General features: G+C 37.8%; 1 protein-coding gene across 10 annotated transcripts in view; it reads left to right on the forward strand.

Annotated features, from left to right (window-relative positions):
* LOC126292298 (casein kinase II subunit beta-like) overlaps positions 1–17,983 on the forward strand; it is a 65,184-nt gene that overhangs the window by 26,112 nt on the left and 21,089 nt on the right. For 8 of the 10 annotated variants that reach the window (XM_049986229.1, XM_049986224.1, XM_049986230.1 and 5 more), the window contains exons 3-4: positions 5,425–5,527; positions 9,000–9,185. In XM_049986229.1, coding sequence (XP_049842186.1) covers positions 5,425–5,527; positions 9,000–9,185 — 289 coding nt within the window. The remainder of the gene's footprint in view (positions 1–5,424; positions 5,528–8,999; positions 9,186–17,983) is intronic. The other 2 variants (XM_049986231.1, XM_049986223.1) reach the window with 1 other exon arrangement.

A 17,983-nucleotide genomic window follows, 5' to 3' on the forward strand; every position in this document is an offset into this window, starting at 1 on the left:
ACGATGAGGTGCAAGAAGAGGTTCATAACTTTCTGAACACCTTGACGGTGAGCTGGTATGACATGGACATTGCCACAGCGTCAACAAAAATGCATCGACAGAAATGCTGATTGTGTCGAAAATTAGCTAAATGTTCAAGCTGTAGGAAACCTTACGTTTGGGATTACCTTTTTATAATAAATATCAGTGGGCTCCAGTCTCCCCATCACTATAAGTTGACAATTTTTGCTTGTGCTATGCCTCTGCATCACTGCGCACTAGCTTCAGGGGGCTGTTGGAGAGTCCATGACTGTGCCCTGAACCATGGCTACCAATTTTCCACTGCAAAATCACGAGCGATGCATTTTTATCAACCCCGGACTGTGCATCCACACCAAGAAATTTATCTTGGTGACCAGTTACTTGAAGTCATTGACACTTTCCAGTTTTTAGGTATTTTATTTGACCACATGCTTGCTTGGCTGTTGCATGTCTGATGGCTCAAGGCAACTTGCATGAAGCAGCTGAATGCTCTCCATTTTCTTAGTCACTCCTCGTGGGATATGGACCCTTACAGTTCTGAGATTTTACAAAACTCTGATTTTATCCCTCTTGGACTATGGATATGACTCCTATGGGTCGGCAGCACTATGTGTACTGAGCCTACTGGACCCTGTTCACCAGACTGGCATGCGGTTGACAATAGGGTCTTCCATAAAAGCCCCATTGACAGCCTCATGGTGGAAGTTGGTGTCCCACCACTGCACATCAGACAATAGCAGCTTCTGGCAAGTTACACAGTTCCTGTCAGTCAGATGCCTACCAACCCATGTAACTCAATTATGTTCCACAACCAGCAGTTCAGACAGTTTGCACATCACCCAAAACTAGGATGATCAGCTGGGATCCAACTCTGTATTCTACAGAAGGACCTCCAACAGCCTACAATAGTCTGTCTTCTTAGAGCTCCCTCTCGACATCCTCCATGGGCTGTACGATGTCCTGTGATATGGATGGACCTCTTTGTTGTCCCAAGAAGGATGCATGATCTTGCACTTCTTTGACACCTGTTTCTTTAAGTCCTTCACAATTATTGTAATTTGGTATGCATCTACACAGATGGATCGAAAATCAACAACAGTGTCAATTACACTCTTGCACGTGCAAGGGGACATGAGAAGCACTCTGCAGAGCACCTGCACTGTGTACACTGCAGAGATGGTTGCCATCTCTCAGGCTTTACGGTATGTCAAATTCCAGCCCACGACCAACTTTCTGATGTTTAGTGATTCCGCGAGTTGCTTAAAAGGCATAACCCTTTAGGTTGCAAACATCCAGGACCTACTGGCTGACCTCTACAGCTTTGGAAAGTCAGTGACATTCATCTGGGCATTGAGCCATGTAGGCATTCCAGGAACTTAACTCACCAATCATCTAGCTAAAGGCACAACTACAGGAGATCAACTTTATGTCGAGATACCGGGCCCAGACTTAAGATTACAACTCCGAAACAATATTTTGAGGCTCTGGGAATTGGAATGGCAGGGTACTATGGTCCAGAACAAGTTGAGAGCAATTAAAGTGTCCACTAAGGTGTGGCAGACATCTTTCCAGGCCTCCCGGAAAGGTGCCATTGTGTTGTGCCGACTACACATTGGGCACACGAGACTCGCCCATAAGTTTTGTATGCGTCAGGAGGATCCTCCTCACTGCAGCTGCAGTAGTCTACTGATGCTAACGCATGTCTTTGAGTGCAGCCTGCTGGCCGATTTGCAGCACGCCCTCAGCCTCCCTTGTACAGGGATGCTGCCATTTTCTCTTTTTCTTTCACTTGTTGAGGTACAACATTGTCGTGCCCTATTAAACTCTTTGACTTGCTTATATAGTTGAGCAGCCCAGTCCTCATTGCTTTAGCTTTTTACATTTTGACACGTTTCTTTCATGATTTGGAGGGATGGAGGATTGTTGTTTAGTCCTTTAAACACATAATCATTATAATCATCTTATAAATGGCAACCTTATCACTGACATTTTTATCATAGGTGAGCAGTTCGGACTGCACATTGCTGAAGTTTCAGCAACCAGTAATTGCCAGCCCTCGTTCTTGTCCTGTAAATGGACAATTGAGACAGTCAATGTACCATTCTGCACAAAACCTCTCAAACTGTATGATGTTCACTCAGTGAAATGTGACACCATGTCTAGACAAATCACCAGTACCCAAACTAAATTTGTAACTGAACACTGAAGCACGTCAGCAATAATTACCCTAAGTACATGTTTTCAAAGTCTTAGTCTGTTAGACTTCCACCTTTACTGAAACCTTGAGCAGTACATGGCCTCTTCCACACACTTCATGAACTGTACATACGTCTCGAGTTGCGTACCAGTATTTATCCAGATCATCAATTGGGAACCAATTGTCACACAAGAATGCAGTTGGCTAAGGAGCAGTCCTGAATCTGTATTTTCACAATTGCTTTTAGTGGCATTACATTTGCTGTGGATCATGCAGTTTTTGCATCACTATATGTGTCATATTTGAGCTGATTTTCAACACAGTCAGCAATGGAATTGAAACACCTGTCATATTGTGAGATCAGATTTTGTTTTCCTGTGTCGTAAATGTCTGCCACAAGGAACAGATCCAGCTTGTGACAGTCATCATTTCTTGCTCATTGTGAAATTGCTGAACAGAAGACAGCGATTTTTTTTTTTTTTTTTTTTTTTTTTTTTGAAATGTAAGAAAAGACAAAATCATAGGGAACCAGGTCACAACTGACAGGTCTCCATAATGTGCTGCTGCACCAGCCCTACGAGGCTGTTACTGATGAGGGACAGTTTCTCATAGCCATCTTCAGTATTGATACTTTGATGACCTTCAGAAAATTTTCTACATCAGTGATGCACTGTCTGTTTGTTTATGACCTTGGACCCCTACATATGATTAAATTCAGTAGGCACTACACTTTGTGCATTAAGAACCTTTTATCACAGACCAATCTTGTGGTTGGTGGTAGAAAAAAAGAGCTGCTATTTTCAGCCATTGATGCAGCAATACTGGCAACAGTGAAGACTTTTCCTGCTGTCATGTGATTGTCATAGTTCTGTTGTCATAGTTCTGTTGAACTTTATGCCGCCAACCGAGCAAGCAAGGCTTTTGACTGTTATAATGATTTACACCAGCTGAACCGACAGACAGATCACTCCCCATGAACTTTGATACATAAATGATTCTGTTGAGCAGTGGGTTGAATGATATGACTGTAAATGAGTCCTGGGTGTTGGCTCTTGCAGAAAGCATTAAGGGTTTAATAACTAGAAGGGTGTTTCATCAGACTGCTGAATTAAGTCGTAGCCCAATTTATTACAACCGTTGCTTGTAAGTACATAAATAATCAAGAAAGCATTAATTACACAGTAACATGAGAAATAAATTAAAAAACGAAGGAACTACCAATTATGAACATTGACAAGCACTTAAATTGAAGGTTGATTGGTTTGATAAATTCAGCAAGGAACAAGTGGGATGGGATAACCAGTCATGTCAATGGGTCAATCTCAAAAGTATATAATTGTGGAGGGGTGTGCAGTGATTATCATAATCATGCCAGAATGCCCTTTGAAAACGGCTTGCAAGTGACAGTGGGGTTAGTCACCGATGAGACCTCGAATCTTCAGGACTTGAGACTTAATACATTTCTAATCAAACTTAGAAGGTATGGACCAAAAGCGTCCAACTGCTTTCATTCTTGGTTGCCCTGCATTGCACTCGACTCTTACCACAGTCGAGGAGTCAAGAGCGCAGTATGCCGAATGTGCCAAAGGCTCCTGCCAGCCAATGGTCATCAGGTGTCGTGTGACTGGCTCTGTTGAGATGCAAGTGTGGTGTAATTTGTCCAAAGGGCTGCCTTCCAGGGCATACAGTTCTGAGGAAACTGGGCTCCAAACTTGCACTTTCGAGATCTCTCTTTTATGCCACCTAATGGGCTGTTTTTCCATGTTTGGTACCCTGAACTACCACTTTCAAATATTTTTTTTTATAGCGTTCATTGGGCTTCCTAGAGAGAAGTCCTTATTCCATGGCTGTCACACTTTCTCCCCCACAAGGTGAGACGAAAAAATCTTTTAATAGTAAACAGCCACTTAGTTTCCTATGAGAAGGTAGTGACAAATATCTCCCAACCAGCCTGGCACACTCAGTTTTTCTAGGAAAAGCATTACCCGTGAAAAACCATGGTTCCAACTCGGTGGTCTTTGAGCAGAGGGACTGATTTCTAAAAATAATTTGAAGTGGCTGGAAGCTTGACACAGTTAATTCCACTCACCTTTTTTTTAGACAGACTCATAAACCTGCAGTGTGGTCATAGCCAGGGCAATTTTAACAGCTTGCGCCATGTCAGTGTCGAGCTGTACAGCATAGGGTCCCACAACTGTCTGATGGCCATGGTTCAGGTCGCTACCTCTGCTTCTAGCAGCTTAATTCTTACAAGCTGCATATTCTCTCTTGGGACCTCTGGGGGGTTAACCACCAGCTTCCCCCTCCATCAGTGAGGACCTGCCCAAAACTGTATCAGATTAGTACAGCACAAGACGTATAGGATATGCAACTAACTACAGAGACAAAGGGAAATTAAGGCATGTTACCATCTCGATCTTTGAAAACACCAGTATAGCACCATATATTCAGACGATATAAACGTGGTATGGATTTGAGACATGTCAATCCACCACTTGACTGACATGTTTAAGTGCATGTGCTATATTTTCTGCTAAATAAGCTTGCTTAATAAAAGCGGAAAACTTAATTTGCGGATGATCGTCATAAATGACTTCCGCATTACAGTCCTCCATCAGTGGTTACTGCCAAATGGCAGCCACTAGATGCCATTTGACAGGAGTATTGGAAGCGATGGAGCAAAGGTAATGTTTTTGACTGTCTGTGTTGACTACAGCCCTCCCAGTTGCCTACAAAGAGGCAGCGTGCAGTTATGTTGCTTTCTTCTCGGGGTACCTTTAAGCTGTAGTTAATAGGTAGATGTTGTCTGCCAGTTTTGTTGACTGTGAGCAACCACTAAGTCAGATTTTCAATATTTTGTGACTCACATTAGTGATTTAATCTCAAATGAAGTCATTGTGGTGTGCCTCAAGTTGTGGGTAATTTCCCATGTTGCCTTCTCTTCACACCATCACTATGCTATTTGACATTTCCCAGGAAGTGTGGAATCTCTGAACTCCTAGTCACATAAGATAGTATTACTTAATGGAATCTGTTAATAATTACTTTATGCTACATTAACTGTATTACTGGACTGTTCAATCTGTTAATGGTTTCTTGTAGCTTTTTGTCTTATGTTACCTGCCTCACACACATTACATATGGAAAGTTTTTAGTCTGCTAATTTTTGTGTGGCATTAAAATTTTGTGAGTGCTGCTCTGTGCAGGTGGATGAAGATTACATACAAGACAAATTCAACTTGACTGGACTGATAGAATGTGTTCCTCACTTCCACAATGCTCATGACATGATTTTGGATCTGGAACCAGGTGAGTCTGTATCAGTAGGTATTGACTTACACTTGTAAAATTATGTAGCTATTTTACAGTGTAAGAGTTTTTGCAGTGAAGTGACTTGTTGAGACATCATTGAAAGAACAGTAGTTTGGTGATTAAAGCTGTGTTTGTACAGGCACAGAAACTTGCACATGCTGTTATTAGAACCACCTTCAGAAGCTGGTACATAATTGTTTTTCCAAATCACAGTCAAAATGTGTACTGGCACAGTTGTCAAGATGATGTCAACTGAAATAATGTCTGTGGATGGTGACTATAGTTGTGTAGATTATAGATCAGGAGTTACAGAAACATAATGGAGAATAATCAAATACTGAAAACGAAAATAAACAGTGTTTTCATAGAAATAATTTGTGGACGTCATACACATAAGAGGTATCAACAGGGAACAAAGTTACATTTGGAAACCACCTTTGAAAGAGAACAATTAATTTTCAGTTTCTTTTGAGCTATCTTTCTTCCTTTAGATAAGTCAGATACACATGTGAGATGGCATACCAATTTGCATTAATTTACAAGTAATGCTGAGGTATCTGGCAACTGGAAATACACTTAGTACCACTATTGTATACTTGGTGTATTTCTAAATGCATAATTTCTAAGTACTTTTGTGAAAGGATGACTTCTATTTGTGGTACCTTAAAGGCACATTATAAAGTAAGTGTCTTATCCCAACAATTGTGATTTGTTTTTGTTCATAGTCAGATTTGGGAGCAAACATAAATATTCCTATACATGAGTCTGTAACCACTTTGTACCTTTGTGAAAAACCAGTCATCATGCAGTGATTGCACCAATAAGAAAAGTATTATGACTGAAATGACATATTTGAGTTCAAGAGTAACATGAAATCTCTGGAAAAATATCTTGATTACTGCAAATTATACTGCTTTAAGACTATTCAGTGATTGAAGAGAATCATTGAAGGCTAGAATGAGAATACTATCACAGCCTTTATGAACATTATACCACTTTACAAAATATGTATTTACGTAGTTGAAAACAAAGCTCATTTTGTAGCAGTAACACTGACTGTTCACATACACAGATGGTTAAAGACCTTTACTGTCTAAATGATTGACACAAAATTATTGCAGGTCCACATAGTACAAGGTGGACAGTAGAGTTTAATGTGCCATTGGCCATTAAGTTAAATGACTTTTAACTTTTCTTATTGTCAGGCCAGCAGGATAGACAGTGAGTCAGTTTGGTGACACCATAGGTCAGTTGACTGACCGGTGCAGTGGTGGAGGGATGCATGCGCAAGTTTTTGTTGCCTGTTGGAACTGTTTAAGACCATTGAAGTAACCCTGCAGTATGTTATGCTGGTTTTCCAAAATATTACACACTTTTCTTAGTTATAAAACTATCATTTTGTTGGAATCCTCATTCTGCCAGATGTGCAAAAGGGCATTTATATTGAATATTGCAACAAATTTTTGGCAGATGCCATGAAGACTCCTGTAACTTTAAGTGATGTATCTAGTAATATACAACAACCCCTTACATATTGCTTACACATGGATAGTGAGACACAAGAATAGGTTAATTACAGTGTACAAAGGGGAATTTAAGCAGACATTCTTCCCTTACTGTGTATGTGGATGAATGGGAAGAAGCGCTGATAACTTACAGTTGGAAGTACCCTCTGCCTTGCACTTCAGTGGGTTGCATTTTATGGATGTAGTTGCAGACCTGGACCTCGAGGGCAACAGTTACTGAAATTGTAATTGTGATGAAACCTAGGTTTACGAGCTTGATCCAGAAACTTGGCATTTCTGAGCTGTTTTCATTTTTCTGATAAATGTCCACTAATGAAAGTGAAGTGATACAGAACAATCCAAAAAACCAATTGCTGTGATGACATTATTTTTCAAGTTTAATTTTTTCTTCTTCTTCTTCTTTCTGCTACCTACTCACCTCGGTTCCGTTCTAAAAAGAAATGAGTTGTGTGTAATTTGAACCGAATAAGAAAAGGTGAAGGTGTACGCCTTGGCCCCTACATTAAGGAAAACACACAAAAAAAATTTAAAAATAAAAATTTCATTTACGTTTTATCTCAAAGAATAGTAACAGATGATTAATCAATAACTTTCAACTTTAATTAATACAGCAATCTTAATATATTTAGTAATACAATTTATAAAGCTATGTTCAATGTTTGTGAGCTGAACACAATAAAAAATCATGTTTTCTGTGGGAAATTCTTATTTTTTTATTCTTTTTCTACATCCTGAAACTGTGTGGTAGTGCTTGCATATTTTGAAGCATGTGCTACTTCTGTTCATCTTGTTATGTAAATTACTTAGTGTAGCCCTCACTGAGCTTGCCAGCTCTTTCACACAGATTATTTATAACTTTGAGTATTAAGAAAAGGATAGATTGCTATCTATCATAAAGAGGAGATACTGACTCGCAACCATGCTCATCAAAAACTGTTATAGATGTGAGCTTTCGGCCAAAATACCTTTTTCCAGCATGCACACGGACATGTATATTCATACAAGCGCAACTGAGACACACATGACCACTGTCTCTTGCCACCTCGCATACAAACGTGTGCATGGTAGCACTTACACATTTTTTTTTTAACAATTCAGCAAGACAGTGCCGCCTCCTGGAAAATGTGCACTTAAATGTGCCAGAGGACTAGTGATGTGTATGGGGTACATTGGAGTGCATCATAACACCATCAACAATAGTTCCCTGTTACAGCTTCTCAAATGTGTTTAGAAGCCTCTAGAACAGCTGCCAAGTAGGACTGTGGGGGCTATTCTGCATTGTCATAATGCCCTCACATACAGCCAGCCTCATCATTCATTTCTTGAAGTACACAACAGTCAAACTTAAAATTCATGTTCCCTGCTGCTCTCACACGATCCCGTGTGATTGTTTCTTTTTCAGTACTGTGAAACTCAATTCCTTGGAAGAGGTTTCATCAGCTCTGAAGAAATTGTGGGATTTTTTTTTTTTTTCCAAATACCGACTTTAAGAATGCGAAAGTGCATAGAGTTTCGCAGAAAATTTAGTGATTGGAATAATTAGCACTTCAATGTTTCACTTTAGTTCTTTCCATGTTTAGGTTCTGTAATTGTGCAAAAAGTGAGTAAAGTCAGGTACTCCAGTAAAATACAATCTTTAATACACAACAATTATATACGCACATACATACATAGTTATTTTTGTGTAATCCTCAATCTTCAGGCTTGTTTTCCATAAAATACTTGTTAAATATAATGTCTCATTGTACTGTACGTAAGAAACACAAATGTTCTTCACATATTGACATATATAAACTTGTTAAACAGAGCCATAAACAATAAGATACTAATTGGTTGAATATTGTCAACTTGATACTGACATCATTGCCCATCTCTACATTTAGTGTAAGTTCCATTATTTGTGACAATCTTACGTGCATCTATTGTATGTAGCGCTTTTTCAGTAGATCCAGAGGAGTCTGGACTTGCAGACGAAGTGGAAGCAGCGGCAGAACTTCTGTACGGTCTTATCCATGCACGCTATATACTCACTAATAGAGGAATTGGCCAGATGATGGAGAAATATGAATCTGGCGTCTTCGGCTACTGCCCCCGAGTGTACTGCCAGAACCAGCCATTGCTGCCAATAGGTCAGTTGTGCGTGAAGAAAAGTTTTCTCATTACACCTTACCTCACCTGTCTTACTCAGAATCTTCTTAAGTTTATAGACTTGGACCAAAATGTGTAGTCTGTTAATGGAGATTTGATTGATGTTTACTAGCCCATTCTTATTTCTGTTAGCCCCAAATTGAAGAACAGCAGAATAGAATAGAACATTAGGAAAGTTTATTTATTCACAGTGTTTTCCACATTTCGAGATTTGTCACATTCTGCATTGACGCAACATGTCGTGTGTATGTGGGGGGGGGGGGGGGGGGGGGCTACTATGTGTACATGCATGCAGTTCGAGGAGTGGTACTGTGTCCCGTGTTGCCTTCGCATCCATCATACCGGATTGATACATAGTTTTATCTTATGTAATGCAACCCCACATTGTGGCTGGGGAGCCTTTCAGGTAGCTCACATTCTTGTGGAAATCCCACTCTTTCTGGCTCACCATGCCAAGTGTTGTCTTCAGGATAATATTGACAGACAATGTACAGATAGGTGAACTGGTTTTCTCTCCATGAAATTAGTTTTATTTTCAGATGTGATAATTCAAAATGCTTTTGGGGCAACGGTGAGGTTGTAGGGGTTGGGGTGTCTTCCATAACATGCCATACCCAGAGGACTCTTGACCCTATCTCTTCAGCCAGCTGCCATGGTCATCGTTTTTTCACTTTGTTTTAGTTGCTTTTAGAGGCAGTTGGAGCTTTTTTCTGCCATGCCCTATTTTATCTTTCAGGAGTAGCATTTGGATAAGGGCAAGACCTAAAGGATTCCTTATCCTCAGTACTAGCTCATGACGAAAGAACAGTTGTGAGGTTTTTAAGCTTCAGTAAGAGAATGTCTTCTATTCCCATCTTTAATACTTTGACTGTAATGGATTGAGGATGGACCAGTTGTGGGAGGGACACGACAATTGCATGCTGCTCCCTGGAAGACACTCTCCTGGCCCCACCCTACTACCAATCTGAGTATTCTCTTAGCTTATTTTACTACTGTCAGTCCAACTGAAGTTCATTATTCTTCTAGCATTCTGACTTTAATGACTACAATGTTCCTAGATAAAAGATGGAATAAACAATGTCACTGGCTGATCCCATCATTGAGTTGATATCTTTTAACTCTCTTCAAATTATTTCTCATCTCTGGCATCAATACTGCTTCTAATTAACCAGTTTTATCATTCCTACATCTGTCACAATGCTATCAACTTCCTGTCTAACATTGCTAACTCCAGATGAAATAGCTCTCGACTGTGGGTTTCCTGACCTCGTGGTTTCGACCTTTTAGCCCGTTCTCCGCTCTATGCCCAACCAGCCAGACTCAAGGAATGAGGTGAAGTTAAGCACTGCTCTGTTGGCCTATTTAATTCCTTGGTTTTGTTTTCTTGATTCAGCATCATAATGCCTGTTGTGTACACTCTGGAAGGTATTCTGTTTAAGGTTTATGGTCATAACCACATATAGTAGAGCTGGTGTATTTTTTCCAGCTTTTCAGTATCTTATGTGGATTTTTCATTTTCCTGCAGTGTAGTTTCTGAAGATGATCAGTTTACTGCAGAGACCAATCACAATTAAAAGCATCTTATTGTAATTTTATGAAAAAGAAACAAAAATAATTGCCCAATCCTTAGGGCATACAGTCTTCCTCTCTTCTCCCACCTCCAGTCACTGGAAATCTTTGCTGTTAAACAATGCTGTATCTGGTAGCCACTTGTGAATGATTTGTTTGCACTGAGTGAGCAGTAAGCAGTTCTCGGATCACTGTTGAAGCTACTTAAAGCACACTTGTACAACAATGTTTTGTATTTTGAATGCCTGAAACTTAAATGACAAAACATTGCTCATATTGGCCCAGCTGCTTTTGTGATTTTCTCGGGGAAAAAATACAAAAGAATAAGAATGGCATGTGCTGCAATGACGGGGTAAAATGAAAAACTTATTAATGTTACTTTATTAGCTTGTATAATTTCAGATTCAGTGGAGAAATATGTGGGAACCCCCTATCACTCAGAAAACCATTGATTAACTGTCATGAGAGAAGCTATAGCACTCTGTGACGGTCTGACAGCAATATTGCTATTTCTTAAAAGTTGAAAGGGCTACAAAACATTATATATGTGTCTATACTCATGGGTGCTGTGTGAGTGTTGTCACATGTTCATCTCTACCTGCCTGAGATGATGATGATTTAAAAAAAAAAAAAAAAAAAAAATATTTTCCCCCCAGTTGTTGGTTGTGAGAATTGTTTTCTGCAATGACATGTCAATCTGCAATATGGACAAATGCAAAATAACAATGTTAAAGTAACAAATACAATGCTCCTCTTTGCCCTACTGTAGTAACCTTTCAAGTTAATGCAAGTGTACCGATGCAAGGGGTATCAAATTTGTCATTAAAGTCCGTAAATTACTCAACTAATAATATTTTTCAGTAGAAGTATTTCGTTCATTTCCAAGCAAGTATCACTTCGTGACATCACCGTCCAGACATGAGTTGACAGTAATCTGAATCCGTTTTAGCAGGCTAGTAGTTTCTTTCACGTGATACAATTTTACCAATTATGAAATAAAAGTTCTTGTTGTTTATTTGGAATAGGAAATGTTTAATTATTAGTTGCATGCCATTATTTATCTGTTTAATATAAAGGTGTTTTGATTTTTGTATGCATGTAAAAAGGGTGAATTTATGTGCAGATTTTGCTCTTTGAGGAGTTACCACTTAGTGCTGAAAGTGCCCGTGTACAGTTCGCTGATCTGTGCGGTGAATTTCATTTTGTGATTTTGAGCCGAATAGAGACAAATCCAGTTTCACACGTGAGATACACACATCACATTATTACAAAACGTTGTTTGAGTGAGGAAAATCTTGGTGAAGGAGTGTCAAATGTAATAAATGTAGGACAGCAATTACATAATTTAAGTGCCACTAATATCATTGATGTGGAGGTGACAGTAGAAGCAAACCCAAGTAAAAGTAGAAATAGTAATATACAAGAGTCTATAACTGCCATAGTTACACAGGAAAGTGTGAATCTTACATTAAATGTTACAGAGCTCAAAGATGACGATGTTATTATTAAATTCATGGCCAGTATACAACGTCAGTTAACTGAGAATATGTGATGTTTAGATGATAAGTTTGATACTAAATTTGATTCCCAAACTGAAAAATTGAACACTCAAATGGGTTTACTTCAGAAAATAGGGGTTTACTAAATGAAAAATTTGACAAGAAGTTTGAGTCACTTGAAAATGAAAGTGTTTCACTTAAAGATGATAATAGACAATTAAATGAGAAATTCGATAACTTAAAAGAAGAGTGGGAAGAATGACTAAATACTAAATTTAGTGAATTAGAAATAAAAGTTTCATGGAAATGACTAACCTACACACCAAAGTTATGGGTAAAATTAATGAGATAAAGAATAAATGTGAAACTATTTCAAAGGGGCATAGTGATTTGTCAGATAAAATCTGTAATTGTGAAAGTAGTTACTTGAAGACTAATGTGAAAGTCGAGGATTTGTCTAAAAAGATGTCAGATTTCGAAATACACTTGTCAGGGCATAGATAAATATTTAAAGGATCAAACTAAGAAATTATATGGTTATCTTTCAGTCAATAAAAGGTAAAAATAAGGAAATCGAAGAGAAAGTCAATACCACTCTAGAGTTGAAACAAGCTGAGGTAGTTTAAGGAAAAACAGATGGGTAGTGAACTTATCAAGTTATTTACTTAGTGGGTTTCAGACTATTAAAGCTAAAGTAATTGAAGAATACCTAATTGGCAATGTGAAACAAGTTGTAAATTGTACGAATCAAAAAAAATATCTTCACAAAAAGCACTGACTAATTCCGAAGGCACGCTTAGGAATAATAAACCCTGTAGTGAAGTAAAATGTAACTGTTGTGGGAATGCACTCAATAAATTTTGTGACTGTTATGGAAATGAGAATGACTCTTTTGTCCAAAGAGGGTACTTGTCGTCTTTAAAGGCTGAGACAAGCATATTCAAAAGCACAGTGTTTCCTACCTTTTCAACTGAAAAAGATAACATCCATCCAAAACTTCTCATCAACAATTTTAAGCATATTTTTCCACACAGTCGGTCTGAACATGATATACTTAAATTTATTGTGTCCAAGATCACAAGTTAAGCAGCACTGTGGGCTGCAGAAGTGAGTGAGACTTGTAATACATGCGCGGAGTTTGAACAACTTTTCTTAGCAAAATGTTGGTTGAGTAGCAAACAAGAGAGGCTACAAAATGAGGCATATCAACCAGAGTTTTATAATAGAAACAAAGTTCATTAGGACTCTTTCTAGAAATACATTAATATAACAAGGTACTAGAGTGATCCTATTTCCCATAGAGAAGAGATACGTATTTTGAATGAAAGATTACCTATTCATATACATGAGAAACTTACAAATGTCCCTGACTGTGACGTGGAACGGTTTCTGTCTGTCTAGTTGATTCGATCGATATGATACTAGAAGACGTCTGAGTATCGAATAATAATCAACCTCACAATGTAATAATAATAATAATAATAATAATAATAATAATACAGGATCAAACAATAAACACCACATATTACAGCAAGCATATTAAAGATCCCAATACCACAACGGATAAATGCAGACTTTGCAAACAACAAATAGAAACAGTAGATCACATCACAAGTGGATGTACGATACTAGCAAATACAGAATACCCCAGAAGACATGACAATGTAGCAAAAATAATACATCAGCAGCTTGCCTTACAACATAAACTTATAAAACAACACGTTCCCACATACAAGTATGCACCACAAAATGTACTGGAGAATGATGAATACAAATTATACTGGAACAGAACCATTATAACAGATAAAACAACACCATATAACAAACCTGACATCATACTTACCAATAAAAAGAAGAAATTAACACAACTGATCGACATATCCATACCCAATAGAACAAATATACAAAAGAAAACAGGAGAAAAAATTGAAAAATACATCCAACTGGCTGAGGAAGTCAAGGATATGTGGCATCAGGATAAAGTTAACATTATACCAATTATACTATCAACTACAGGAGTCATACCACACAATATCCACCAGTACATCAATGCAATACAGCTACATCCAAACTTATTTATACAAAAACAGAAATCCGTAATTATTCATACATGTTCAATTACCCGAAAGTTCCTAAATGCAATATAACATATGCCGTACAGTTAAAAGGAAGTCACGCTTGATCAAGGTCCGCGTCACTTTCTACTTTTGACCAGACATAACATCTGAGATAAGAAAGAAAGAAATAATAATAATAATAATAATAATAATAATAATACACTAAACCTATACTACATGGAGGACAAGCAACATCGTACGGCTGTAGTAAAGCTGCTGCTGCTGCTGATGATGATGATGATGATGATCAATATAAACGTAACACCTATTATACTAAAGAAACCTATGGAAATAATAATAACCAGGTGAATCAGATTAGTACAGGAAAACCAAATCATAAACACAGATATAATGATTAAAATAATCAGTATGGTAATTCACACAGACATGATATACACCCAGAAGACAGTCCTGACAGTATACAACCTTGGAAAGACCCTTCAACACCTGAAGTTCGATGTGTTGATACAAACGTAACTCAACAAGCACAACCACCACTAGGACTGATACCACTTGGTAAAAAAGCAACAAAGTCACGAAGGGAACAACTACCAAATTCCTACCATACTGTATGTATTGTTGCAGTACACGAACCACCGAATATATCTACCGAAAGATTAAACTAGAACTGGTCACCGAAAGCCTTCCTGGGATGACTGGAGAGGATCAGGAGGGCAGGAATCATTTTAAAGTGTTTGTACTGAGGTATAATTATGATTTGGACCTAAGGGAGGAACTGATTGAAGAAAGACCTTACATTTCGAATAAGTGTGGATGAATTTTGCGGACAGTAGTTCAAGCAGTAATAAATGGGATTGATACTGGAGCAACCATCAGTGTAATGATGCAGGATTGTTTTAAGAAATTAGTCGAGGAACAAAAGTGCTTACATTTACTGTTATTGGATGTACTGTATCCGGCTTCAATAGAAAGTACCTTCTTAATTGTTTCAAGAATGCCTGTATCATGTGTTTGGGGTCTAGATTTTTGTGTGATGCTGTAGCAGTCATCAATTTTAAAAGAAGGAACATATACTGTGGACTCAAGGTGACGTTTTGATAGTCTCTATGATAAAGGGTTAAATAGTCCCAGATCAGTATTGCATAAAGTTAATGGTTAGCTATATTGATATTGATTGTAATTTGTTGATGATATTTTCTGTATTGAATATACTGGAGAAGAAAGAAGTCAAGTTTCACTTCAGGAGAAAATCTCCAAATCTGAATACCTATCTGCAAGTCAGCAAGATGATTTGTGTTGCATGTTAAGTAATTATCCACCAGTATTTGCAAACGTCCTGGAATAATCAAAGGTTTTGAATGTGACATTAAAACGTATCTACACGAATCTTTTTGTTGCATTTCCTACTCTGTTCCTCGGTCAAAGAGAGATGCATTAAAGAAAGAAATTAAAAAAATTTGAGTGGGGAATTATAGAGACCTCTCATTCTGAAGATTGTAATCCTCTTTTGGCAGTCTTCAAAGCAAATGGCGATGTCAGATTAGTTCTACATGCCAGAGAGATAAAATCATAATCATACCAGTACAGACAATACTTGAGAATTTGGATGAGTTAATTCAGAAATTCTGTGGTGCCTGCTTCCTGACATCCCTTGATATGAGAAGTTCGTACTGGGAAACGAAAATCTCGATTGAATCTCTAAAGTATACTACTTTTATTTTTATGGGCAGAAGTTAACAATTCACTGTTATGCCATTTGGACTAAATATTAGTGGAGGTGTATTTATATTGGCGCTAGACACTTTACTTGGACAATATTTGCTCGATAGAGTTACCTTGTATGTGGACGACCTGTTGATTGCTTCCAAAACATGGGAGGAGCATCTCAGTCTGGTTGAAAAAGTATTTATGAAATTCTTAGAGAATGGAGTAACAGTAAATTTAATGAAATAGAGATTTGCCAGAAGTCAGCAGAAGTTCCATGCACATCTAATTACGCCGGACTATATTATGCCGAATCTTAAGAAAATGAGTGCTATGAAAGTGTGTCCCTATCCTAAATGTCAAAAGGAATTTAGCCTCATTTTTCTGCCAAGAATTTTTATTACTGTTATTATGAAAGAACATCACATGGGAATGGACTCCTGAGTGTAGACAAGTGTTTGACAAAATCAGAGATGCTTTAGTTAACGCTCAGTTGTTACATTATCCGAAAGTTGAACAGGATTTTTACATAGCCACTGATGCTTCCAAAACAGGCCTAGGCTCTATGCTTTTCCAAATGGATGATCCACAACATATGAATACCATTAAGATTATAGGATTCGCAAGCAGAATACTCTCTAAATGTAAAAGGGCATACTGTACCACAAAGTTAGATGTACTGGCTGTGGTACAGGCACTTTAAAAGTTTAGATATTGTCTATGGAAAAAGAATAACCATATTTTGTGACCATAAAGCTTTGTCTTATATATATTTCAGTGCAGTATGTAAAAGGGAATGACAATGTTGTAGCTGATGCTCTATCTCGTTTGCCTAGAAGACAGGATAGTGAAGAACTTGAGGAACAGACGTTAGATTTCAAAGTAATTAATCTATGTATTGCATTATGTGAGAAACAAATTTCAAAGTTGTCACAATATGCTGCAGTTGCAAGAATAATATCCTTATTGGCAACCTATTTGAGATGTAATCAGCCAAGGAGCTATGAATTATTCTGGTAGTCTATATACTTTACAATCTAATATATTATTTTGAAGAAAAATTCACACTGTAGCATGGAAAGTATGCATTCCAAAGGAACATCTTGAATCTTTATTGTGGTATACACGTTTGAAGTGGGGCACTTTTGATCTTTAAAATGAAAAGCCAAGTTAGCACAATGTTGGTACCATTCGAATTTGGAAAACTTGGGTAGTAACATTGTAAAGAAAGGTAAGATTTGCCAGAAAACTGAACCCATCAACTATTGCTGAAAAATTGAATTACATCCAATCATACTACACCAACCTTTGGCATTAATATCTTGGGATGTGTGTGGACCATGTCATACCACTCATGGAAGATTTAAGTTTATTCTGGCATTCTACGATATTTTTTTGGAGTATGTGAAATTGTATCCTTTGAAGAATCTACATGTGCGTCCTATGTTAAGGAAATTTGTCAGTGATTTCATAACAGAGTTTGGAAAACCGATGATGATACTGACAGGCAGTGCTGCCTAGTCCACAAGCGGAATCTGGAGAGAGACTGTGGAGGAATACAATATTAAACATATATGTAGATATCATGTTTTTATTCCTGTGGGAATCCAATCAAAAGATTGATCTGTGAATTAAATAGATTCCTACGTACATATACCACACACCAATGTTGCAAATGGATCAAGTAGTTATCAGAATTTGAAAGGATTTATGACTTGCCTCTTACTTCTATAGGATATTCGCCCAACCAAGTGATGTATGGCAAGGATGATTCTCAAGACTGGCTAAAGGGATGGCCACAAATTAAGGAAGACAATCTGGGTAAAGAGGACATCTCAAAGAAAGTTTACTTTAATCTACAACATCAAGCTCTATTATGAAAGGCAAAATTCGATAAAAATGTGAAGGAGTGATATAAAAAGCTGAACT

Source organism: Schistocerca gregaria, chromosome 9 (genome assembly GCF_023897955.1).
Source record: "Schistocerca gregaria isolate iqSchGreg1 chromosome 9, iqSchGreg1.2, whole genome shotgun sequence".
NCBI classification, from domain to species: Eukaryota; Metazoa; Arthropoda; class Insecta; order Orthoptera; family Acrididae; genus Schistocerca; species Schistocerca gregaria.